This window comes from Protopterus annectens, chromosome 1.part2 (assembly GCF_019279795.1).
Source record: "Protopterus annectens isolate FY-2018-M chromosome 1.part2, PAN1.0, whole genome shotgun sequence".
Taxonomy (NCBI): domain Eukaryota; kingdom Metazoa; phylum Chordata; order Ceratodontiformes; family Protopteridae; genus Protopterus; species Protopterus annectens.
This window is the reverse complement of record NC_056727.1, coordinates 1019104127-1019131003: the sequence shown is the minus strand read 5'-3', so window position 1 is coordinate 1019131003 and position 26877 is coordinate 1019104127. Positions and strand designations below refer to the sequence as shown.

At 40.0% G+C, this 26877-nt stretch overlaps 1 protein-coding gene across 1 annotated transcript in view; it reads left to right on the top strand.

The window, feature by feature from the left end:
- Nucleotides 1–26877, top strand: part of LOC122792225 (CUB and sushi domain-containing protein 1-like) — a 3080606-nt gene that overhangs the window by 3004971 nt on the left and 48758 nt on the right. The window contains exons 64-65 of the mRNA XM_044059969.1: nt 10618–10756; nt 25975–26151. Coding sequence (XP_043915904.1) covers nt 10618–10756; nt 25975–26134 — 299 coding nt within the window. The 3' untranslated portion in view covers nt 26135–26151. The remainder of the gene's footprint in view (nt 1–10617; nt 10757–25974; nt 26152–26877) is intronic.

Sequence of the window (26877 nt, the reverse complement as noted above, 5' to 3'; positions counted from 1 at the left end):
TATCAGAAAACAGCAACCAGGAGGATGATCAAACTGGCCGTGGAGACGTACAACACTCAGAGAATGGACAGCTCAACCTTTCTGCAGAGGACTTAAAAATCCATCTGGAGCTAATGAGACTTGAGTTGGAGGCCAGGTATTTGGAAACAGAAGCAGCAGAGAGACTGTGACATCTACAGGCTAAGGAGAATGAGAAACTGCTACACCTGAAAGCGGACGAGAAGGAAAGGCATAGGCAGCACTAAAAGGAGATGCTGACTCTTCGCCGGAGTCATGGAGGCAATGGGGAAGAGAGTAACTGGACCCCAAAAGCACAAAAGGTCAGTAAATTTCTTCTGCAGTTTACAGAGGGGGATAATTTTATTAGTTTCAATCATATGTTTGAGAGGGTATGTAAACAGTATGATGTTGACCAAAGGCTCTGGGTACGGTTCCTGACCCCCTTACTCCATGATAAAGCTGTAACTGTTTTGTCCACAATGTCTGACGTTGACTGTTTTAATTATACTGCTTTTAAGAATTGCTTGTTAGAGTTTTTTAAGCTAACACCTGAAACTTATAGGAAAAGGTTTTGTGAGCATAGATGCAAGGCAGATGAAAGTGTGTGAATATGTTGCTGAACTGAGCACTTATTTTCATAGGTGGGTGAGTGGATGTCAGGTCACCACTTTGGAAAACCTTTTGGTGAGGGAACAAGTCCTTAGCACTTTGTCTGAGGACATGAGGATCTGGTTAGCTGATATACAATGTGCTACTTCAGAGAAGTTGGGGAAGAACGGAGACCTATACCTAGCAAGCAGGGCATCCCTGCACAGGAAAGGGACCCCAAGTACTGCTCATGGATTTAAAGGAACCCATGGTGGGCAGTCCAGACTGCCCCAACAGAATATGCCAGTATCAGGGGAAGCCACAAGTCCAGGTACACATCTAGGACCTAAGGTTAAATGTTTTGAATGCAACAAATGGGGTCATGTGGCATACAGATGTCCAAGGAGGCAAGGTGGGGAACAAAAGGTGAGAGAGCCAGTAAGTGGGGAAGCCAAAATGCCAGTAGTAGGTTGTCTTAGGAGAACAGGGGTACCGGACTGCCATCCTGAAGATGTCCTGATACGGAAGGAGTTTGATGATTCAGTACTTTGTGTTAATGCAGTTACATGCAGTCAGGCTTCGAAACAAGCATGTGGGTCTGGCAGCCTGGGGGAGACCCAGACAGACTGCATACTTGCAGCCAGGACTAATGAGGTGGTTCCTTTAGGGAGGGAGCTATGCTGTAACAGTGAGACTGAAGGTGAGCCACAGCTGCTTGTGGGTACTGATGGTCTCTTGGACAGAGTGACTGCAAGGGTGGAGGTGTGTAGTAGTACCCAGGCTGACAATGAGGCACCACTGTTAGAGGATGCCAGACTTCCTGTGGAGGGGGAGTTGGGAAGGATTACAAAGAGAGAGTTGAGATAGGCTCAGCTCTCAGACCCAACATTACAAGGTCTGAGGCAGGTAGCTAATGAGGCACCTGATTCTCAAGGGAAGGGGGAATCTGTGTACTGGGACAAAGGATTACTGTATAGAGAGTGGACCCCCGAGGGAGAGCTGGAAGGTGAGAGTATACAGCAGTTGGTAGTACCTAGAGCATACCACCTGGTGTTTCTAGCCATAGCCCAGGATATTCCCTTTACAGGTCATATAGGCATAAAATGTACAAAGAGACGTATTATGCAGAACTTTTATTGGCCTGGAATTTCCAGAGATGTAACAGGATACTGCAGGACCTGTGAGCAGCGCCAAAAGGTAGGCAAGTCAGGAGACACGGTGAGAGCTCCTTTAATGCCATTGCCTGTGATAGAGGAGCCATTTCAGTGGGTAGCTAAGGATATTGTGGGGACCCTGAGTACCCCAAGATCTACAGGGAAAATGTATATCCTAGTGATAGTAGATTATGCTACAAGATACCCTGAACAGTGGTTTTGTCCTCTATTGAGGCAGAAAAGGTGGCAAATGCTTTGTTAGAGATTTTCAGCAGGGTAGGTTTCCCAAAAAAAATACTGACTGACAGAGGTGCCAATTTAATGTCAGACCTGCTGGCTTGTCTGTGGAATTGCTGTGGGATGAAGCACCTGAAGACCACCCCATACCATCCTCAGACTAATGGTCTTTTTGAGAGGTTAAACTCTTCACTCAAGTCTATGCTACGGGCATTTGCAGACAAGTTTAAGTGGGAGTGGGACAAATATTTGCCCCATCTGTTATTTGCTTGCAGAGAGGTTCCCCAGGAATCCACAGGTTTTTCACACTTTGAGTTGTTGTATGGGCATAGGGTGAGGGTCCTCTAGATTTAATTTGAGATGAGTGGGAAGGTCAGTGTGAACCTCACAAAGAGTGTGTTGTGCCATATGTCCTTAACCTCAGAACAAGGCTTAGGGAACTCATGGGCTTGGCCCAGGAGAACCTGGCATAAGCCCAACAACAGAATAAGGTATGGTATGACAGGAATGCTCGAGCTAGAGAATATGCTGTAGGGCAGCAGGTAATGGTTCTCATTCCTGTCAGACACAACAAGCTGCACGCATCTTGGGAGGGACCCTACAAGGTGGTAAGAAAGGTAAGCGATGTTAACTACATGGTAGAACTGCTAGGCAGGAGGCAGGGGCACAAATTGTACCATGTTAACATGATGAAACCTTACCATGATAGGGAGGCTCTTGTGTTGAGCATTTGCAGTGGATTGCAGGAGGAGTCTAAGGGAGATCTGGTGACTGATCTCATCAGTGAGGCTTGGACTGACACCTCAGTGTAAGGGGTAGCAATGTCCCAGCAGCTATCTCCTACCCAGGTTCGAGAAATCTGAGCAGTGTTACAGGAGCCTGGGGACATATTCACTGGGAAACTAGGGTGCACCCACCTGGTGCAGCACCAGGTGGATACAGGACCCCAGAGGCCTATTAGGCAAATCACTTATAGGGTGTGTGAGAGAGTCAAACAGACTCTGAGGGAGGAGATACAGGAGATGTTGGAACTAGGGGTAATTCAAGAGTCCAACAGTCCCTTGGCCTCCCCAGTGATGCTGGTCCAAATAAGGATGGCAGCACCAGGTTCTGTGTGGACTACAGGAAATTAAATAATCATACAGAGTCAAATGCTTACCCCATGCCTAGGACAGATGAGGCCCTAGAGCAGCTGGTGGGGTTAAGTATCTTACCACCATTGATTTTACCAAGGGTTACTGGCAGGTGCCCTTGACTCCCAGTGTTGCATGTGCCTGGATCAGTACATGCCAAAGGGGGTATTATATTCAATGACTGGCCTAAAATTGACTGAATAAAGGTGGGGGCAATGACATCCCTAGCTCTAGACACAATCCCTTTTTTTATAAGCTGTGCATTGTAGAAGGACTCTCTTGTAATAATGGACACATGTTGGTCAAATGTTAGGTCACTGTCCAAATAAGTTCCCAAATCCTGAACAACTGGGTCAACTCTTTGGAGAATTTTGTCAATGTGGCAGCCCCGTTAGGTAAATGACCTCTGAAAGGACACAATAATGCATTTTTTGCATTTAGGTTTAGTCCTTGATTTTGGCACTAGTTATTTATTTGGGATATATCTTCTTTCAGTATGGTTAAGTCATTTAGGGATTCAGTGACTGCTACTAGCTTACATTCATCTGCAGAGTTAGTCAGCCAGAGCCCTTGGTAATGGCTTTTACTTCAGAAAAGTAGATGGCAAACAGGAGAGGTCCCAGCACAGAGCCTGGAGAACTCTACTGGTGACTAGTTTGTCTGTGGAGGTAGCTTTCTCATTTTGCTTTCCTGCATCCTATCTGTGAACCAGTTAGCCACCCAGTGAATGACAAAGGGGTTTACACTCTATTTATTTGGCTTTTCTACTACGTCTAAGTGTTAGTAAAAGCTTTGGCCAGGTCAAGCTATGTGAGGTATGAGGTGCTTCATGCCATTTAAGATGCATCCAAGAGTATTATCAGGGCCCGTCGATGCACTGTTTTTAGCTTTTGATAGCACACAAAGGACTTTGTCTTTTGTGTTAGCTGGAGTTAAGACAGTTTCAGTTATATCTTGAGGGAGAGATCAGCCAGTAGGTTTGCTATATCTTCAGCCTCAGTGTAGATAACATAATTCACAATCAGCACAGTGCATTGCTGTGTTGTGCTTTTGAGATTACAAGCATTACTAAAAAAAGCCTTGTGATCGTCTTTGGCTTAGGTAGCTATTTTATGTATTGGTACCCTATGTTTTTTGCATCTGATCATACAAGATATAAATACTATTCATGTTGTGGTCACTTAACAGATATATGCAATCAATGAATGACTGACAGGTAGTATCTAGCCTAGGTCATCTGTTCTTCCCTACAGAGTACTGGGTTGGAGTACTCGTATACCTATAACTGACACCTGAAAAAGGAGTTTTTATGAGCTTGTTGAAATGCAAGTTACCTCAAGTGTAGTCATGAAATAACAGCAGTCCCACCTGTACTTCTAAGAGCTGACATGTCACATATCAGACACTGTTCACAGCTGTGTACATTTAGACTGATTATGGTTGGCTGTTGATAGACAAGTTACTGTAGTACATTGTCACTAAATGACTCATAATCGTATCTAAATGGAACAGATGAACAAAGATAGGTTGTTAATGGTGAATTACAGAATACTTTGTGATGTTGGAAACAGTCATTGTGCAGTGCAGTGCTGTGAATGTTAATCTGTATGTTCCACTCAGAACACTACATGAATTCACTGTATTGCACAGATCTAATATGAGTTTTGTAGACTGACTATAAACATTTTCATATAAAACGACAAAGCAAAGGCCAATACCGAAAAAAGTAGTTACTTCTCAAAATCAAACCGAGTTTTAATAAAATCACTTCTCAGAGAAGTGGTTTTATTAAAACTTTGTTTGATTTTGAGAAGTGACTACTTTTCCGTACTGGCCTTTGCTTTGTCGTTTTATACAATTTTTTTTCTTTGTACTTGGTTGTAATATTATGAGCATTTTCATATCCTCTTCATCAGCTTTAATTATTCAAACTTCTTAGCAGATTCCAGCACACTAGTTATAGGTGACTTGATAGTGAGGCACACTGATGTCCCACTCACTAGGTTGAATAAAGAAAAAGTAACAAGTCAGCTGCCTGTCAGGTGCTAGGATCTGCCACGTAATGCACGCACTCAGGTCCCTCAACAACAGGTACAAATATGACTCTGTCATTGTACATGTGGTGTGTGAATGACCTGAGATGTACCTCCCTGGACTACATGGAAAGAGACATGGAGGAGCTCTCATATTATGTAGCCCAGGCAGATATGACCCTAGCCCTGAACAGCATCCTACCATCACCCAGAATGATACCAAAGTACAAGCAGAAATTATTGATTTCAACAATTGGCTAAGTTTCTGATGTCATTCTAAGGAGATCCCAGTATCTGTCTGCCTGGGATGACACTATTGACAGGCCTCGATGCTTTGCCAGAGATGGCCTGCATCTGTCACCCCTGGGCTTCCGGATACTGGCCAAGGCTCTTGCCATCCCTATAGTGCCTTTTTTAGGCAGTGCTCCAAAAAATAAATTACCATCTTAACAGCTACAAACAAATGCAATCTGAGGGTCAACGCCAGAAGACTAATTCTCAAAATGCACTCACTCAAAGCACTCCTTAAAATGGAGAACATCGACATTTGTGCTGTAACAGAGACCTGGTTCAAGGCAGCAGAAAGCACCCCAGCACTACCAGGCTATAACTCATTCCACACCTTTCGGCCCCAAAACTTGGACCGAAGCTCCAAAGGTGGTGGTATTTCCATATTCATAAAGAATTTGCACACCTCCAGACTGGTGGCCCAACAAAACGCATCTGAGATACTTCAGGTGCAGATAACATTGGGAAAGACAGCGCTTCAGGTTGTAGCCTGTTATAGGTCCCCAACCATGTCCCAAGACTCACACTCCATGTTCCTCAGCACCCTGGAGAATATTAGGGTCCAATCTAACACTATCTTACTGGGCAACTTTAACTACCCCTCCATTAACTGGGAAAACTACTCATATACCAATACACTTGCCCAACATTTCCCGGAATTCATTAATTCCAATGCCCTGGGCCAGCTCATTCTTACCTCCACTAGAGGTAGCAGCATCTTTGACCTGGGTGACCATTGCTCTACACTGATAGTCAACTCCTCCCTGGTTATATCCGACCACAAACTAATCACCTTGAAATCCACATCCCTCCCACCCCACCCCCACAAACATAACCACCATGAAAAACTTCTCCAAAGCTAACTTTGGGCTCCTAAAAACAGAGGTGGCTAACTTCATGGCACCCATGCAAATGGTGAATAGTTGCATGACCACCAAACCATACACCAATGCACTGTACAAACACATGCATAAATGCATGGATCTCACCATACCCAATAGAACCAAGACACTCTCCTCCAAAAAAAGGTAGCCAGTCTAGTGGTTCCCTGCCATAAGCAAACTCTACAACAGAAGAAGGAAACTGATGTGGAATAAGGTTAAGTTCCAAGACTGGAAAAACTCCCTTATCAGCCTCAACAAAAGGTTAAGATCTCTCATCAAATCCTCTAAAGCTATCTATGAAAACAGAATTGCAGCAGATAGTAAAGAAAACCACAAGGCCTTCTATAGTTATGTAAAGAATCCCCAAGGCAATACCCAGATTTGCTCTGAGCTACTATGCAATGGTATCTCCTATACTGAGCCAACAGATATTACCAATATACTGGCCGACAGATTCAGTGCCAACTCCACCCCTCACTCCCCCCCAAAGGACCAATCACAATACCAGTAAATTGCCAGGCACCCAGTATTACTGCTGCACAGGTTAAAGCAGCAGTGTCCAAGGCCAAGAATACAGCTTCTATTGGACCTGACAATATCCCTGGCTCTATTCTGCATGAAATACAGAGTGAACTGGCTCACCTATGTGTCCTGTTTAATCACAGCCTCGCCTCAGGCTTTGTCCCTACCGAATGGTGCACTGCTATAGTCATCCCTCTCCACAAAGGAGGAGTAACTACAGACCCTGGGAACTATCGCCCCATTAGCCTGACAAGTCTGATATGCAAAGATATGGAACGCATCATCATGGACCTAATAAGGAAGAATATAGGGAATCTCCAAACTCTGGATCCCACACAGTTTGGTTTTGTGAAGCGTAGATCATGCCTGCTCAACTTGGTCAACTTCTTTGAGTCAGTCACCAGAGCTGTGGATGAAGGCAAGGTGGCTCATACAGCCTTGATCTGGCCAAGGCCTTTGATACCATTCCGCATTCAGGAATCATAGAAAAACTCACTAAGCTAAGCATCAACCCCTATATCACTAGGTGGATTGCAAACTGGCGCACAGATAGAACCCGCAGTGTGAAAGTAGCTGACTCCAAGTCAGACTGCTGACCACTCACGAGTGGAGTCCCACAGGGATCGGTCCTGGGTCCTATCCTGTTTGGTATCTACTTCTCAGAAGTCCAGGCCAACACAAAGGGACTCTAGCTGACAAAGTTCGCAGATGATTGCAAGTTGGGAGCCATTATTAACTCCCCAAGTGATGTTCACATCCTACAGAAAGGCCTTACTGAGACCAGCGACTGGTGTCAGAACCATGGCCTTAAGCTCAATGCCAAAAAATGTGTCATCATCCCCTTTGGGAAAAACCCATTTCCCATGAATTACCACATCAATGGTAGTCCACTGAACACAGAAGGCATTATAAGAGATCTGGGAACACAGGTTGACAGCAACCTCTCTTTTGACCATCACATTGACTCTGTGGTCAGAAAGTCCTTCTATGTGGCACATCTCATTACTAAGGGTTTTGCATCCAGGAAGAAAGAGGTCATTGTCTCCCTCTACTCTTCCCTCATTAGGCCAATCATTGAGTGCAATGCCCCATTTGGCATGTACTTCACTAGGCACCTGCAACAATGGGAGAGGCCGCAAAAGTACCTCACAAAAAGGATCCTAGGCCTTAAACACTTGTCCTATATGGACAGACTCAACAAACTCCAACTATTCTCTGTCTCATATCACCTACTTAGTGGCAATCTCTGCTTGACTAACAAAGCCATGTCTGACCCAGCTCTGTTAGAAATGCTACATCTAAAGAAATCCCAATCCCTCCACACCACATGCTCCAGAGACCTCGACCTCATTACCACAATCAACAGAACATTCTGGAGGGACAGGTTCATAACCCAGAGACTGCCAATGCTATGGAATAGACTTCCCATACATGTCAAACAGGCCACCTCACTGAGTCTCTTCAAGAGAAATCTAGATGAGTGGATGGGAAATAGAAAATTCACCCCAGAGATCACACCAGTGGGTATACTCAACAGAGGCACTGGGAACTAAGGTTGGGTGCACAATGCCAGGGTAATCCTATGAGCTAGCCTTGTAAAGGCTCCAGGGCCATTAGCATAGTAATCACCTATGAACCTATGCTGGCAATGTGATGAGCTTGACTTTTAAAACATTTTCTGTCAGTTTATATTTGATCTGCTCAGCACAGTGAACATTTTTAGCCTTTTGAAATTAGGAAGGGAATGGGGTCATCCACAAAGACTTGTTTGTTTCATCATTTGCACCTTAAGTATATGCCTTATTTGACAATCTCATTCCTCCTGAACAACTCTTAGCTAGGAACATCACCTCACCTATAGCAAATATAAACATTAAAATTGTTTTGGTATCAGGGGCTCTAGGATGCTTACAGTGAGAATATTTAATTTTTAACTTGATCTTTTCTTTGGTTACCACATTTTCATCTAAACTGCCAAATCTGCAATTTTTCTTTTGAAATAAAGCTATTTTTTATAATGAAAACCTTAAAGCACTGAGCTTTCTCAGCAGTTGAGAGCTTATCAAATAGTCATCTGGGTGGCAATGCTGCAGTGTCCATGCTGATTTTTATTTCAAGCAGCTTTATATTAAAAGTAGAGGAAAACATGGATTTCACCATTATTTCTAGGTGGAATATTTTGTATAAATGTCTGTCTTTAGCAGGTATGCTTAATCAAAAAATATGTCAAATGTCTGTATATGTATAGTCCTCAATGTACCTTTATTTGGTTCCCCTTCAAATGACTGAAACTACAAAAGCCTGAAACTCAAAAACCCGAAAACACAAAAAATACATATACCGACTTTAAACAACAGAAACCATATTCATTTCCACTAAGTATAAGCAGGGGGGTAAGCCCCCATGCACCCCATTGTGGGGGGAAAGCCCCTCACACCCCCTGCTACTTAAATATACCAACTCTGAGATTACACTTATTGGAAATTAATATGGTTTCTGTTGTTTAAAGTCAGTATATGTATTTTTTGTGTTTTCAGTCTTTTGAGTTTCAGGCTTTTGACTTTTCAGGCTTTTGACTTTTCAGGCTTTTGACTTTCCAGGCTTTTGTTTTCAGGCTTATGAGTTTCAGGCTTATTTTAATTCAGTCATATGAAGGGGAACCCTTTATTTATACATGCATCCCTTTTTCTTTTCTGTTTATCCCTGTTTTTCTTTGCTTGAGTTTTTAACTACATGTATTATGCTCAGCACACTTTGCTGTCCATGTGTTGGTCCTGCTGTTTAATTTTCATGTCACAGAGTGTACCTTCCACCTATTGTTATCGTTTATTGTCTGTCTAGTCATCCTGCTGCACTGCAATTTCCTCACCCTCCATGCAAACTAGGTGTTATCTGATGAGAATTAATCTGTATTATTTATTTTTAGATCTGTGAGTGTTGTTGTGATAGACTGTCATCAGTCAGCCTTCCATGTTTGGTATTATTTATTATTTATTATGTATTAGTAATGATCAGCTCACAGGTACAAAATTGTATCTTATTAAAGATGCTTCTCCAGCTTGTTCAATGTTCATCGTAAATTATACTGCCTTCTAGTTTGTGTGATACATGGACCTGGGCTATATCAGTGTGCTACCCAGGTAATCAACATTTTAAATACAAAAAAAAAATGTAAATAAGTAAATAAATACATTCTTTCATGAGATGTGAGATGTAATGTTATATTTGACTCCACTTCCATTTTTGTGTTATATACTCTATTAAAACTGTTTTGATGATGTTTCTATCCATCTCTTAGATTTTCTATATGCTATACTAATCACTTTTGTACATAGAAGTCATTAAATTACATTCTAACACATTTAAGCACCAGAATACATGCATAATGTAGTTAATTTACTGGGAATGTTGTGGACTGGCATGAACTATGTTTGGGTGTAAATACACTCTTAGGACAGCAATCACATCTTGAGATTCACTTAGTGATAATGTGCCTCTTCCCACTACTCCTGCTGTCATGTAAGAGCCCATGCCTACTTGTATGAATTAGGGGGACTGATTTCAGTAAAGGAGCTGCACTTCTCTGTCCCTGTTTGGGAATCTGGCCCCTTAATGTAACATGTATGCAGTACCTGACTGAATGTGTATAATGCTGTGAAATGAATGCTTTTATAAGTAGGGAAAAACTGCAGATTAGGATTGCTATTGCTAATTGAATTTTTATTTATTTTTTTTAAAAAAAGGTTTTCTAACCTAAACATCATTTGCTTTATTTCAGATATGCGGAGTCAAGATGGAGAAACAGACTTGATAGGGCATCATTTTACATCAAACAGCAGCTCTGTCGCAGCTGCAATTCTAGTGCCTTTTATAGCCCTGATTATTGCAGGGTTTATATTATATCTGTATAAACACAGGTAAGTCTTCAAAAACTAAATTCTAATAGTCAGTGCTTACTCGTACAACTCAATAAGCATTTAATATTGCCTAGTGTTTTCAAAATCATTTTTGCAGTTTTTCTGCAGAAAGGTAAATTATGTCTTTAATCTTAGAGTAATACAATCTGCTAATAAAAAAATGGAAATTAAAAGTGCTTTAACTACTAGTTTTTCATGAAATGATGAATTCTGCATGACTTTAATCCAATGAATTAGAAGTACCTTGCTTAAAATACTTTCAAGGTATGGTGGTGCACACATGCAGACATGTCCTTTCCCTTAACAAAATACACAGTAATGTAATTTACACATCGTGAATGCATAAGGAAAACAAATATTTAGTTAGTTTTCACAATATCAACACAATGTAATAGAAATACAAGCTCAGCATGGTATAGGACTATAGATTAAAAAGAACAGAAGAACAGTAACAAAGAAGAAAATCTCAGCACAAGACTGAAGGTACATTTTGAGAAATACACTATCTTTACTACTGCTATTTATAGCACATTAAGTCAAATAATTCAGTAAAAATATAATCAAGGTATGAACAGAGCAACAATTGCTATAGAAACTGCAAGTCAGACAAGACAGTTTAATTAATCACTTGGCGTTTCTTGTATTTTTCCACTAAAGCTACGTTTAGCAGTGAATTATTTTTCTGTCTCTTTAAAGCCCTATAATGCTGCAACTGTTAGTTAAATGATGACAAACCATTTGCACTAATTCATTAATATGTGAATCTCTCTACTACTGTTTCTACAATAATAGCCCTAGTGGTGATACCCCACCTCAACTGGATGTTGCCGAATTGCCATTTGCTTGATGGATGCCATACACTAGTGGTTAAGATTGTCCCTGTTTCTGCAATGAGTTTGCCTAACAATCTTACCTCTCCTGGGTGTGAATCTTCTAAAGACTCATCAAGACAGTTTCCTAAGAATTTAGTTGGGCCTCTTTCACCTATTATGCTGCTATTGCATGCTAGGTATAATGTGTGAAAGAGAAACAACAGAATTTGTAGGAAATTGTTTTAATGAGACATAAAACACCCAATTGAAGTGGACATCGCCACTGAGGATATTACTGTAGGATCTAAAAGCAGTAGAAAACAGGTACTAATGAATTAGTACATATGGCGGGTCAACATTTATTGATCTGAAAAAAAGCATCAAGAGTTTGTCTAACGGCTATACAAGCCATCTGATGCAGGAAGATCAGTAGTGTAAAATAATGGGATACATTATTGAAAATGTGCTAGGTAAAACTTTGTGGAGACAGGATGAAGTGCATGGCATACATTGTCATTGTCTGGGAAATCAGTTTGCTGCCCATGCTTCATAGAGCGTATTCTGTTTATAGTTTATAGTATAATAAGCTGGATAAAATTGCTAGGTTAATCCTACATCATAACTTCTGTTTTGAAGACATTAGTCAACATGCCCAAATCACCTTGAGCCAATCTTTACACCATCAACTGGGTATCTGTTGGCACTATCTGCAGTCTGTGATCCATGTTCTCCTATCTAGAGGATACCGTGCATCACAGTTGATGCCCAAAGATGAGCACTATCTCTAGAGCCTGTACTGCTGCCCACAACTCCATTCCTGGGTGAGTCTGTGGTGGAAACATCCAGTATGTTTTTGGGGAGGTAGGAGGAACCTCACAGGGTCACAGGGAGAACATACAAACGCCACACAGGCATTAGCCAGAGGTCAGGATCGATCCTTGTACATGGGAGGTGAAGACCTTAACCATTATGCAACTGTGTGTGTCATAATCTCTGTTGTCCACATTTTTTATGATGTCCTGGTGGACCATCAAACCTCTGACCCATTTTGCTAAATTACACCATTTGTTGTTCCAGAAGACTAGAGACATACAGCCCATTTGTCAAATGGTGGATGTGGTACCATTATCTATAATGGGGAATGATATTTTTTCCCTTAAGCCCTAGACTTTGGATTCCATGACCAAATCATAGTGTCAATTTGGTATAAGTGAGAGCCAATCCTTCAGTGTACTTGCTTTCAAAGACAAGACCCTATGATGCTCTCCTGTCTCCACCAAAGACACACACACACACACACACAGCCAAATAGGCTCTGACATTTCATTCCTTTATCTTTCCTGGCCAGATTCTCCAGAGTTAGAGGTGCTAACTGGACTCTGGTCAGTGAAGTCATAGTCAGGGCTTTATCCCATCTGCCAGTGGAGCTGGTACAACTTCTGTTAACCATATAACTACAGATTGCTAACACAAAACATATGCTGGAGTTAGAACACTCCTGTTTAAATCAGCAGTAAGAGACACACAAACAAAGTAGTGTACAATAAGCATCCACATCCTGCTTCAGATTTATTAAGTAGGTTTTATCTAAATATTCTCTCCTTTCTCCATTTCTCATTATGTCAGCTGTTTTTTTCAATGTTATAATTTAAGTTAGGATACAACAAGACCTCTTTCTAGTTATAGTCCTGGAGCTCACCACTGTACTTTAAGTTCTGCAAAGCAAAATACAGCATTTATTTCTGTATCTAGCTATGCACCCATCTCTCTCTCTCTCTATCTAGCCTATCTATTCATCCATCCGTCTATCTATCTTGTTTATCTGTCTATGTACTTAGTTACCTATTTATTGTAATTGAGGTTGTCCAACTCGGTTGTGTCCTTTATTCAGTGGTTATCTGGGAAGTAAAGCAACAAGAAAAATGAATAACTACAACATACTGTACAAGACTTCTATCATATCAAAAGCTGTGCAAACTCTCAAGCCATTAATCAAAATAGTATAAAAAACATAAAAAAATTACCAATAACTAAAAACAAATCATTACTTTATTAAACAGTGGTAAGTGCTTTTATTCTGTACCTAGAACTTCATCGGGCACCTTTACATTACTAAAATCCTTTTAAATAAATCTCCAAATACTCATATGATAGAAACTAGTCAGTGAGTTAACCCTTTCCTCATCAGCACTATTTTGTAATTTTCTCTATCATTTATACCAGGAAAATTGCAGACATTGAACCTAATTTGCCAACAATATTCCTTCCAATCCAACTCTCCATCAGCATCAGATCTGTTTTCATAATTTGGTACCTGTTTAATAACAGAAAATTAAAAAAAAAAATTTTTCTTTAGCATTCATATGGCACTTAAATAGATGTGTAGCTAAAGCATAACTGAAGTCTGATTTTTCAGCAGCACGTAGATGCTCAAAAACTCTCATTTGAAATTCTATCACTCACTGTTCTCCCAATATAAAAAGCTGTACAAAGCCCACATAGAGCAATATATACCACATACTTAGATCTACATATATATTTATTCATTAAAACCTATATCAAAATTCCTTGACAATACTTGCACCTTTTTCCTTTCTAATTTGTGCTTGCAGTAATTACAACTGGCAAATTTAAACATCCCATTTGTGGACATATTCAAATTATTGGGAGACAAATCACTAGCATTGTTATTTTTTCTATAAAAAATGTTCCTTTTAATTCTTTCCTATTTTAAATACAAAAAGGGTCTCTTCTCCTATCAAATTTTTAACCTGTGGGAAGTTTATAAGAAACTTACAATTTTCTTTTATTTCTGTGATCCCCTTTTCATCGATTAAATTTTCCAACAAAAATGGCAAAGAAAAAACTTTTTAAATCCTCAGTTTTTTACCTTATTCTGATGTTAACCATGTTCACATACTAAGATATCATTTCTTTTATTTTTAAATTCATCCAATGAATTATCCACTACAGATCTAGGGTACCCCTATCATAAAAAGTTTCTTTCATAGTTTTGCATTCCACATTAAAAAAATTCTGTATCATCTGTAAGCCTGCTTATTCTAGAGAATTGGCTTTTGACAATATTTTTCTTCAGATTAGGCTGATGCATACTATTAAAGTGAAATAAGCTATTGCTTTGTACATATTTTTTAAAAATCTGAACATTTAACTTATCTCTACACTTATATACAGTTAAGTCTAACAAATTAATACTTTCCATACTTACTTGAAGGGTAAATCTTAAATAATCAGTAACATTATTTAAATACATAAAACAATTCAATTCTTCCATAGTGCCTTTCCCTAAATAGAATAAATCATCAATAAAACATTTAGTCAAAACCAAATATTTAAAAAATTCCAACTTCTAAACAAATTCCTTCTCCCAGCCAGTCATAAATAAATTAGCATAACTAGGTGCCAATGCAGCACCCATCACCACCCCATTATGTATTTAAATAGTATTATTGATTATTTAAGATTTAACTTTAAAGTAAGTATGGAAAGTATTATTTTTTTTAGATTTAACTGTATATAAGTGTAGAGATAGGTTAAATGTTAAGATTTTTAAAAAAATGCCTCCTTTCACTTTAATAGTATGCGTCAGCCTAAACTGAAGAAGAATATTGTCAAAAGCCAGTGCTCTGGAATAAGTAGGCTTACAGATAATATAGAGTTTTGTAATGTGGAATGTGAAACTATAAAAGAAAAAAGTTATGCTAGGGGGTACCCTAGATTTCTAGTGGATAATGTATTGGATTAATTTAAAAATAAAAGAAATGGTTATTTAGTATGTGAACATAGTAAATGTGAGAATAAGGTGAAAAAAAAAACTGAGGATTAAAAAATAATTTTTTGGGATGTTTGTTGGAAAATTCAGTCAATGAAAAAAGGATCAGAGAAATAATAAAAGGAAACTGGAAGTTTCTTAGGAACTTCCCAGAGGTTAAACATGTGATTGGAGAATAGCCCCTTTTTGTGTCTAAAAGAGAAAGAATATGAAAGAGCATTTTATAGAATGCTAGTTGTCTCCCAATAATTTGAATATGTCGACGAATGGGATGTTTAAATGTGCCAGTTGTAATTATTGCAAGCACAAGTTAGAAGGGGAAAAAGTGCAAGTATTGTCAAGAAATTTTGATATAGTTTTTAAAGAATAAATATACATGTAGAGCTAAGTATGTGGTATACATTGTTCTGTGTGGGTTTGCACAGATTTCTATACTGGGAGAACAGTAAGAGAATTTCACATGAGAGTTTGTGAGCATCTACGTGCTGTTGAAAACTCAGACTGCAGTTATGCTTTAGCTAAGCATGTATTTAAGTGCCATATGAATGCTAAAGAAAAAGTTTTTTTTTAATTTCTGTTATTAACCAGGTACCAAATTATGAGGAGAGATTTGATGCTGAGCAAGAGTTGGAGTGGAAGGAATATTGCTGGCAAATTAGGTTCAATGCCTACATTTTCCCTGGTATAAATTATAAAGAAAATTACAAAATAGTACAGAGGAGGAAAGGGCTAACTCACTGAATAGTTTGTATCATGTGACTATTTGGAGGTTTATTTAAGTGGATGTTAGTAATGTAAAGGTGTCTGATGAAGTTCTATGTACAGAATGAAAGCGCTTACCACTATTTAATACAGTAAAAATTTGTTTGTAAGTTTTTATACTGTACAGGACATGTAGAGTTAAAAAAATGTATGTCAAAATTGTTTGTAGTATATTAAACATTTTGGTAAAAGAAACTAAAACACGTTCAGTTAATAAAGAACACAAAAAGCATGAAAATATACCAATATACCGTGCTCAGTAGGAAACAGTTTTTAGAATGGCACAGTAAATAATATATATGGAACACATCAAATGGTTGTATAAAAATGTCTTTAGACATGAGAGAAATATACATATATATCAATTATAAGAATAAGGAATCAGTGTTTTATGGTCAAAAATGGTGGTAACAGGCAATATACTGTTAGTCACTGAAAAGTTAAAACAAAATTCATATGGGGTAGAAAAACATAGAAAAAGATGGTTGTCTGAATTATTATTGCTACATGCTATGCAAATGAAGTTTTCAAGTGGTAAGGATGTTGACACTGGCATCTTATGTCTAGGGTTGCCACGTTTACAAACTTTCATTTCCTAACAAATAAAACACACCCTCTACATAATGAAAACACAGCCCCTGTCTCTTGGTAGCCACACCCCTTTTTAACAAAGTGTGCCCCAAAACTTCAAGTTTTTTAATTGCTATATACAGTAACTGCATGGGTAGCCTTAGATGATAAGAAGTCCTAGGCAAATTGTTCAGTGGTCCTGTCCATCCCCACAGCCTACAGTCACTCTGGCACATACCCCAGTGCTCCCCCGTTTTCCTCCCATCCCTGCCTTCTTATACTATCCAGAGTACTTTCAGTTTGTTTTCCCTCGCACTTTGTCAGGTTTTTCCTACATCCATTCAATGCAACCTACTTGTCCAAGATTGTACCATAACAGCTTAATCAGAAAGAATTTAATTAAGCTGGGGTTGGGAGGGTGGCCTAATGGTTAAGGTGTTTGCCTTACAAACACAAGGTGCAGGGTTTGAGTCTCACAAGGGATAATTGGCTAGGCTTACAATGGCTTGCAAGGGCAGTTAGCCTAGTACTAACCTATGAACCTGGGGGTTCATAGGTTCATATGTTGGTACTATGCTATCAGCCCTAGGGCCTTTACAAGCCTAGTCATAACAATTCCCTGGCTATTTCTTCCCACAGTATTTACTTCCCTATACCCTGTCTAGCAAGACAACTGATGTGATCCCCGGGGTGAATTTCCTCTCTCTCATCCAGTCATCAAGGTTCCTTTTCAAGAGGGCCAAAGAGGCGCTCTACTTGACATGTATGGGCAGTCTATTCCAGAGTCTGGGGAGTCTCTGGGTCAGGAACCTATCCCTCCAGCATATTTTGTTCATTGTGATGACAAGGTTTAGATCCCTGGAGCATGTGTCTCTGAGGGATTGGGATTTTTTTAAGTGTAGCATGTCCAACAGCTCTGGGTTTGACATGGCCTTGTATGTTATGCAGAGAGCACTTCTGAGTAAACGATATGTGATGGAGTATAGGTGGAGTTTTTTTACATGGTCAGCATAGGGAATCTGCTTTAGGCCTGTGATTCTTTTAGTGAGGTATTTCTGCAGCCTTTCAAGTTGTTACAGATGTCTTGAGAGGCACATACAAAATGGGGCGTTGTATTCTATAATGGGTCTAATGAGGGATGAGTACAGTGGGACAATTACCTCCTTTTTTCTGAATGAAAAGCCCATACTGATGAGGTGTGCCACATAGAAGGATTTCCTGACTGTTGTGGTGATGTGCTTATCGAAGGTGAGACCACTCTCCACCTGTGTCCCTAAGTTTCTTATCACACTTTAGTGTTTAGTGTACTGCCACCTATGTGGTAATTCATGGGTAAATGTTTTTTCCCTAAGGGGATAACTATACATTTCTTGACATTGAGCTTGAGCCCATGGCTCTGTCACCAAGCATCTGTTTCTGTAAGGTCCTTTTGTAGAATATCCACATAATTTGGGGATTCAATAATGGCTCCCAGTTTGCAGTCATCTGCGAACTTTGTTAGCCAGAGTCCCTTAGTGTTGGCCTGTACTTCAGAGAAGTAGATGCCAAACAAGAGCTGTTCCAGGACTGAACCCTGAGGTACTCCACTTATCACTTGTCTGGAGCTGGATTTGGAGTCGGCTACTTTTACAGTGTGGGTTCTGTCAGTAAGCCAGTTGGCAACCCATCGAGTGATGTAGGGATTAATGACCAGCTTAGTAAGTTTATCTATGATTCCAGAGTGGGAGATGGTGTCGAAGGCCTTGGCAAGGTCCAGATAGGCTGTGTGGACCACCTTACCCTTGTCCATGGCTCTGGAGACTGATTTGAAGAAGTCAATCAGGTTCAGGAGACAAGATCGGCCCTTCATGAACCCAACTGCGTGGGGTCCAGTGTTTGAAGGTTGCCAATGTCTTTGTTTATAAGTTCCATGATAATACATTCCATGGCCTTGCAGATCAGGCTTGTCAGACTGATGGGGTGGTAGTTCCCAGGATCCAAGGTGGATCCCCCCTTGTGGAGTGGGATAACTGTAGCTGTGCATTACTCAGTGAGCACGAAGCCTGAGGTGAGGCTATGTTTAAACATGACATTTAGGTGAGGTGCCAGTTCATTTTGTAGTTCATGTAGTACACAGCCTGGGATGTCATCTGGTCCCATGGATGCTGTATTCTTAGCTTTGGAGAGTGCAATTTTTACCTGTGTGGCCATTATTACCAGAATTTGGCAATCTTTCGGTATTGAGATGGGCCCTTTAGGGGGTGAGAGGGGGGTGAAGTTGGCACTGAATCGATCTGCCAGGATATTGGCAATATCCTTGGGATCAATATATTTAATGCCATTATGTTTTAGCTCAGAGCAGATCTGAGCATTGCCATTTAGATTCTTGACATAGTTATAGAATGCCTTTTGGTTGGCTTTGGAATCTTTGGCAATTTTATTTTCGTAACTAGCTTTGGAGATTTTATGAGGGATCTCAGTTTCTTACTGAGGCTTGTAAGGGAGTTTTTTGCATCCTGGGATTTTCCTCTTTTCTGCAACAGTTTCTTCCTTTTGTTGTAAAGTTTGTTAATGGCAGCAGACCACCAGATTGGCTTCCTTTTTTTGGATGAGAGCACCTTGGTTCTATTTGGGATGGCACGATTCATGCATGAGTGGATGTGCTTGTACAGTGCCTTACTGTAGGATTCAGCAGTTGAACTTTCAGTTCCCGTCTGCATGGGTGTCATAAAGTTTGTCACTTCTGACTTGAGTAGTATGAAGTTAGCTTTGGAGAAGTTTTTTATGGAGGTCTCCTTACTGGGGTGTGGGGGTGGGATCTGGATGTTAAGGGTGATTAGCTTATGGTCAGACCTCACTAACGAGGGGGTGACTATAGGTGTGGAGCATCAATTTCCCATGCTGGTAATGACCAAGTCTAGAATATTGGACCCCCTGGTGGGACTTTGGATTAGTTGATCCAGGGCGTTGGAATTTATGAATTCCAAGAACCGTTGGGCAAAGGTGTTGGTACAGGAGTAGTTTTCCCAGTTAATGGCAGGGTAGTTAAAATCACCCAGTATTAGGGTGTTTGGTTCTATCTTAATATTTTCCAGTATGTTTAGAAAGGTGTAGTGAGAATCTTGGGGTATGGTGGGGGATCTGTAGCAAGCTACAATTTGGATTGCAGTCTTACCTAGTGTTAGTTGCACCTGGAGAATTTCAGATGCATTGTATTGGGCAACTAGCCTCGTGGTGTGAATATCCTTGGTGAATATTGACACTCCTCCACCTTTAGTGTTTCAGACCTGGTTTGGTGGCCGAAAAGTGTGGCAAGAGTTGTAGCCTGGTATTGCAGGGGTGCTGTCTGGAGCCTTGAACCAGGTCTCACTTACTGCACAGATATCGATGTTCTCCATTTTTAGGAGTGCCTCGAGAGAGTGCATTTTGAGGTTTAGACTTCTAGCATTGAGTAGCTTTACCTTCAGATTTTGCATGCTTGTACCTGTTACGGTGGTGGTTTTGTCCTTTGAACTTTGCCTGCTTTTCCCCAGACTTTCATGAACTCTGTGCTACTATTTTTGAGGTTAGCCAGGTCAGTTGCTCACTCCCATCATTCTGCTATATATGTGAAGATGCTTTTGCTCCCCTTCTTGACCCTTTCAACAGTATTAGTTTTACCATTTTGGCCTACTCTTTGCTGTACTCTGACATTCTCACACAGATTATTTACTGCCTCAGTTAGTCCACAGCCCTATAACTCATCTATGACCCGTTCTGCAACTTATTGTAATTACTTGTCCTAAAATCTCACACCATCATCTCTGTCCTTGTGTTGTTGTTGTTACCTTTCCTTTGCTGTGAGCCACACAGCGGTATGCGCTGCCATTCCTGAACAACTTGTATCTTATCAGCTGCATGTTCTACATACTCTTGCTGCTGGTTCCAGTTTCTCTGCTAATAGCAAAGTTTACCCTCCTCTCTTGTTATCACTCTCTGCAGTTCCACTAGTTTACAAACCCTAATCTGTCCCTTACTTGCAGGATGAAGTATTAAAAAGCATGACATGCAGCCGGATTATCAGTGTACATCCCTTCAGTTTAGGAATCGTAAGCCTAATAAAGCAGAAGGTACATTTTTGTTCTGCTGCGCTACATTTCATTTAACAAACTTCCATTGTTTTATTTTACCAGCCTACGTTATTCAGTACCACTGATAGAAAGAGTTTTATGGATCTTGCTGTTCTGCTGACTAGTTTTGGACAGTGTAAGTTGTTGTTTACATATGTGCTGATTTGGACCCAGAAATATTTATTTGGGAATACCACCCATTGTCTTCTTATTATTCATCCTGCCGTTGAGATGTTAAACTGAGGAATCATCTGATGGAGTTGATGATAGTTCAGGGATATGTCAAAGATCCCACAGCACCTATCAAAAAGAATGGGTGTAGGTCCCTGATGCCCTGGCCACATTTTCTCTAGTAGTAGAAATGCCTCCTCAGGTCTCCTCTGAAGAGAGGCCATTACCCTAGTGGGAATAACCCAGTCAACAAAAGGTAAATACAATTATTATTATTATTTATTATTATTATTATTATTATTATTATTATTAATCTATTCTTTGTGCAGTACTCTGTCTCTTGTACCAACCTTTCTCTTTTCCTACCTTTCAGAATACCTGCTTGAGACACTTACTATAGAGCTGTAATGTCTTCACTCTTCTGTATTTTTCCTTACCTTTTTTTCATTTGCCAACTGTTTTTTCATACTTTGTCTCAACAGGTCGTCCAGCTGCAATTTCTATCAAAATCCAAATAAAAGCTTTCCGTGTTTTTTTTTTTGTCAAATATTAAGAACATGAAAAAGAATGCAAAATAAAGGGACTGCATGCATGAACACTATATACTGACATGTTTATGCATTTGATTTTCCCTAGCATATTATACTGCTATTACCATTTCCTAAAGTTCTTTATTACTGAATGATCATGTCACCTTTTGGTGGTTTATTTAAACCTTGCAGTCTCTTTTTTATGTTTGTCTGAAGAAGTTCGCATAATTTTGCATCTGAAAGTGCTCACAATAAATTGGTCTGGTGAATACCCTTTGCCTTTTATTTGTTTCTATATTACTGTGGACAAATTCAAACTTTATAATGTGGAACTTCTTTATAACTACAGCATTTCTTTTGATTTGCTACTATCTGTGAAAAATTAGAAACTAGCCTCCAAGCAACTGTAGTTCAAGTACAATTTATATCACCAGTTAGGGGTTGTGCTATACTTGATTTGGTCACTTTCAGCAAAAGAAGAAAATATTATGTGACCTCTTTTATTAGGCCCCTGTTAGTGATTTATGTAAGCTCCTTTGAATTCCATCATTGTGATAAGTCCAGCATGAGGGCATCTGTTTGTTAAATATATAGGTGAATTGAAATTATTTCAGCCATAACCTAGCAGGAATATGAATATGTAAATGGAATGCACAGGCATAGTCTAAAGAAGTTTATCAAGTGACATTTTTGGGGAGCTGAGAGAAGACTTGAGTACATGGAGACAACCCGCACAGACGTGGAGGAAAGTGTCTGACGCCTTACAAAGAATAACTAATCAAGACTGAATCCCAAAACCTGATTTGTGATGCAGTGATCATAAAGAAAAATACTGCCTTGAAACTATTTTCTGAACTATTTTAATGCATCAGAATCATTCTAGGTGCTTCTTATAGGTTCATAGGTTCATAGGTTCATACTAGGCTATCTGCCCTAGGACATTTATAAGCTTAGCCAGAGTGTGTTTGGCTTTCGCCACCCAATTTAAATTAATTTTGCTATGCCTTTTTTTGAGGTTAGTATACTGTGCCTCTGTCTAACAGTGACACAGAAGTGATAGCCGGGGTAAACCTACGATCTCCCATCCACTCATCAAGATTCCTCTTGAAGAGAGTCAATGTGGGACTCTGCCTAACCTGGACTGGGATTTTATTCCAGAGTGAAGGGAGCCTCTGGGTTACGAATCTGTCCCTCCAGCATGTCCTATTTATTTCAGTGCTGAGGTTCTAGTCTCTCGAGCGCGTAGCTCGATGGGATTTGGATTTTTTGAGGTGCAGCATGTCCATTAATTCCGGGTTGGACATGGCTTTATACGTCAGGCACAGATCGACTCTGAGCAGGTGGTATGCCACTGAGTAGAGCTGGAGTTTCTTTAACCGGGCAGCATATGGCATCTATTTGAGCCCTTTGATCCTCTTGGTGAGGTACTTTTGTGGTCTTTCCAGTTGCTGCAGGTGTCTGGTAAGGTGCATCCCAAAAGGGGCATTGTACTCAATTATGGGCCTGATGAGGGATGAGTAAAGAGGCACGATGACCTCCCCTGATCTGGATGTGAATCCCTTCATGATTAGGTGGGCTATATAAAATGTTTTTCTAGCCACTTTGGCCACGTGGTTGTCAAATGAGAGATTGCTATCAACTTGGGTCCCCCCTAATGACTTTTTCTGTACTTAATGGATTACCACCTATGTGGTAATTTGTGGGCACTTTGTTTTTGCCAAAGGGGATGACTATACACTTTTTGGTGTTTAGCTTGAGGCCATGGCTCTGGCACCAGTTGTCTTTTTCTATGAGGCCCTTTTGGAGGATGCTTGTGTCGGCTGGAGAGTTGATTATGGCACCCAGTTTGCAGTCATCTGCGAACTTGGTCAGCCACAGTCCTTCTGTGTTGGCCTGTACCGCCGAGAAATATATACCGAACAAGAGAGGTCCCAGGACTGAGCCTTGTGGGACGCCACTTGTAACTGGTTTGGAGTCAGACATGGCTCCAGCAATTCTAACCATGTGGGTTCTGTCCTTGAGCCAGTTTGCAACCCATCTAGTGGCATAGGGGTTTATATTTAAGCTGGTGAGCTTATCTATAATGCCAGTGGGGTATTGTATCGAAGGCTTTTGCGAGGTCCAGGTAGGCTGTGTGGACCACCTTCCCCTCGTCAATGGCCTTGGTGACTGTTTCAAAGAAATCGACCAGGTTTAAGTGGCAGGATCTGCCCTTAACAAAGCCAAACTGGGTAGGATCCAGTGTCTGTAGGTCCCCAATATCTTTATTTATGAGGTCCATGATGATCCTTTCCATAGCTTTGCAGACCAAGCTAGTCAGGCTTATGGGGCGATAGTTTCCAGGATCCGTTGATGCACCACCTTTGTGGAGAGGGACCACTGTTGCTGTACGCCACTCTTTGGGTACATATCCCGTAGTAAGGCTAAGATTGAACAGTAGATTTATGCTTGGGTTTAACTCTTCTTGGAGTTCATGTAGGACGCAGCCTGGGACACCATCTGGTCCCATTGATGCTGTGTTTTTTGCTTTGGAGAGGGCGGCTCTTACCTGAGCATCTGAGATGTCAGGGGGGCAGCACTCTGTTGGGATAGATATTTGCCCTTTTGGTGGGGGGGGGGGGTTTGCACTGAACCTGTCAGCTAGGATGTTGGCAATGTCTGTGGGCTCGGTGTATTTTTTGTCATTTTGGACTAATTCTGAGCATATCTGGGAATTCCCACCCAGGTTCCTAACATAACTAAAGAAAGCCTTGTGATTATCCTTAGTGTCCTGTGCAATTTTTCTCTCGAAGCTGGCCTTAGACGATTTTATGAGTGCCCGTAGTTTTTTGCTAATACTGATCAGAGATGCCTTCCCTTTTTGGGATTTTGCTCTATCATGTAGTAGCTTCCTCCTTCTATTGTATAGTTTGTTTATGGCTGGGGTCCACCAGACAGGACGTCTGCCTTTGGAGGTTTTTCATAAAATGGCTCACATGGGGCTTGCCATATTAAAGTGATCTTATTTAGTGCTTTATTTTCCACTTCTCAGAATCCATTTTAAAGTGATCTTGTTTTAGTGCTTTCTTGTCCCTTCTCAGAATCCATTCAGTTCTCATTTTGTATGAGTCAGGCTAGTCATAAGGGATTAATGTTTTCCTAGCCCATTGAGCTACAATGGCGGCAGTATAAGTCACAGGCATCCTACACATCTAAAAAGAGTTTAAGATTCACTGAAAGTGACTTTCAGCAAGATATGTTCATGGCTACAGCACTCATTAAAAGTTCCTTCAGTAGATCAATGTGATTCTGTGAATAGGTCAAAACTGCAGGATACAAATTGTGTATGTTTGTATTTTGAGTATTGATATCCAGCCATTTATTTTTAACAACCAAAACGTCACAGTAAGATCAGACTGTAGTAGTCTTTGGGCATTACTAGTATGCATTTCTCCGTGCAGCAGAACACAATTATCTGTACAGAGGGTAGCTCACAGATTGTGGAGATTGGAATTAATGTTATTATTGTCTGGATTAATAAGCATGCGGGTGGGGCTTACATTGCAAATCATGGATCCACAATCATTTTACAATGCTGTAGCATTTAATTAGAAATAAATACTTGTATGCTACCAGAGGTAAGCATTTCAGGATTACATAAGTAATGTTTTTGCTAGTGGGGATGACAAGTGAAATGATTTTGTATTTCTGTATGAAGTCAGTTGCACACATTTTTACCAAATGAATAACTGCATACTTATTGGCTTAAGTTTTGAAATGTGAAGGACAGTAAATTGTACTACTATCTATGATGTTCAGAATGATTACTGGGACATGTTTAGTGGTCTGAATCAATTTTAAAATTCTAAGGAGCCATAAAAAGATATTCTCATTAAAAAAAATACCTTTCAACTTTTACCCCCATACCTGTATCTTGCAACAGTGGATGCCAATGTGAAAAACATTTGCAACAATTTGCTTCACAGGTGTACTAATAAAATTAAGAATAATTCCACTTATTTATATGGGTCTCCTGAATATCCCCTTCTCAATATTGTTTAGCTATGTAGGATTTTAAGACACATACAGGGTTTTACAGACCTGATGACCATAAATGTGTATGAATGCACTTTCATGCTCTCCACGATACACCACCCAGTGTATCGTTTTTTAATATAAGGAAAGCGCATCCCATATGTATTAGTCTTGAGGAAGTATATAAGATGATGATCTTGATCTCCTGGAATACCAGAGTTCATAGAAAGCTTAAATTGACCTTGAAAGAATGTAACTGATCATTAAAATTATTGTATGCTGCGAAGGTACAGTTAGTATGCATTATTCAGATAACTTTTCTTTTTTCCATTTTTTTATGAATTTATTCAAATAGTAGCACAACTTTAGGGTATACTTCTTTATGCAGCATACATGAAAATCATTCAGCATGATGTTTTAAAAAATCTTTAAAAACTGGTAATACTTTTATTCTGTTAATCATTTTTTTGTCTTGCAGAAGAAGACCCAAAGTACCTTTTAATGGGTTTGCAGGCCATGAAAATACAAATGGCCGTGCTACATTTGAAAATCCAATGTATGACAGAAATCTACAACCAACAGATATCATGACCAATGAAAATGAGTTTACTGTCAGTACTGTATGCACAGCAGTATAGCACATGCCTTTTCACTGGTAAGCTATGACCACTGACGTTTTCTTTTTTATAATAAGGCCAATAGTCTGACTTTTAATAGGTTTTCTGGGCATAAACTTCAATATTTGGGTAAAGCCTTGAAAATCAGAGTTCAAACTTTTCATTGTTTACTTGGAGTAAATTTTAACTTGTATAACTCTAGAATGTCATGAAAATATAGCACTTTATTAGTTTTCTGTTTCATAGGAGGTGTTGATTGAGTCTATGCTCTCTGCTGTGCACTGCTACAGTTCTTTTTTTGGTTTGTGAAATCCTTATTTTTATATATGTTGTCCCGCGTTCCTCTTGCAGCCACCAGCTAAACTGGCATACCACTAGATCATTAATGTGGCTTCATTTCGGTCACACAGTATCCATATCTTATTCATTCTTCAGAGAGCTAAAGGTAGACAGCTAGCTGTAACTACCTCGTGACTGTAGCACAGATGTAATGCATATGGATACACTTAGGGGAAAATGAAGCAGACGTAGAAGCACTACACTGTATGTCCTACAACAAAAGTGAAGAAGATTACACATAAGGAGGACAACAGAACAGATTTACCTAAATAGTGTTCAGAGTTCAGAGAAGCATTCATTCATTTTGGCCATTGTCGTTAGGTCAGCACCACTATCCTCATCTCCAGCTGCAGTCTTGTACTCTATCACCAATGAAGTGGGACTGGATGCTAGTACTGGTGTGCAAAGGAATGGTATGAGTGTCA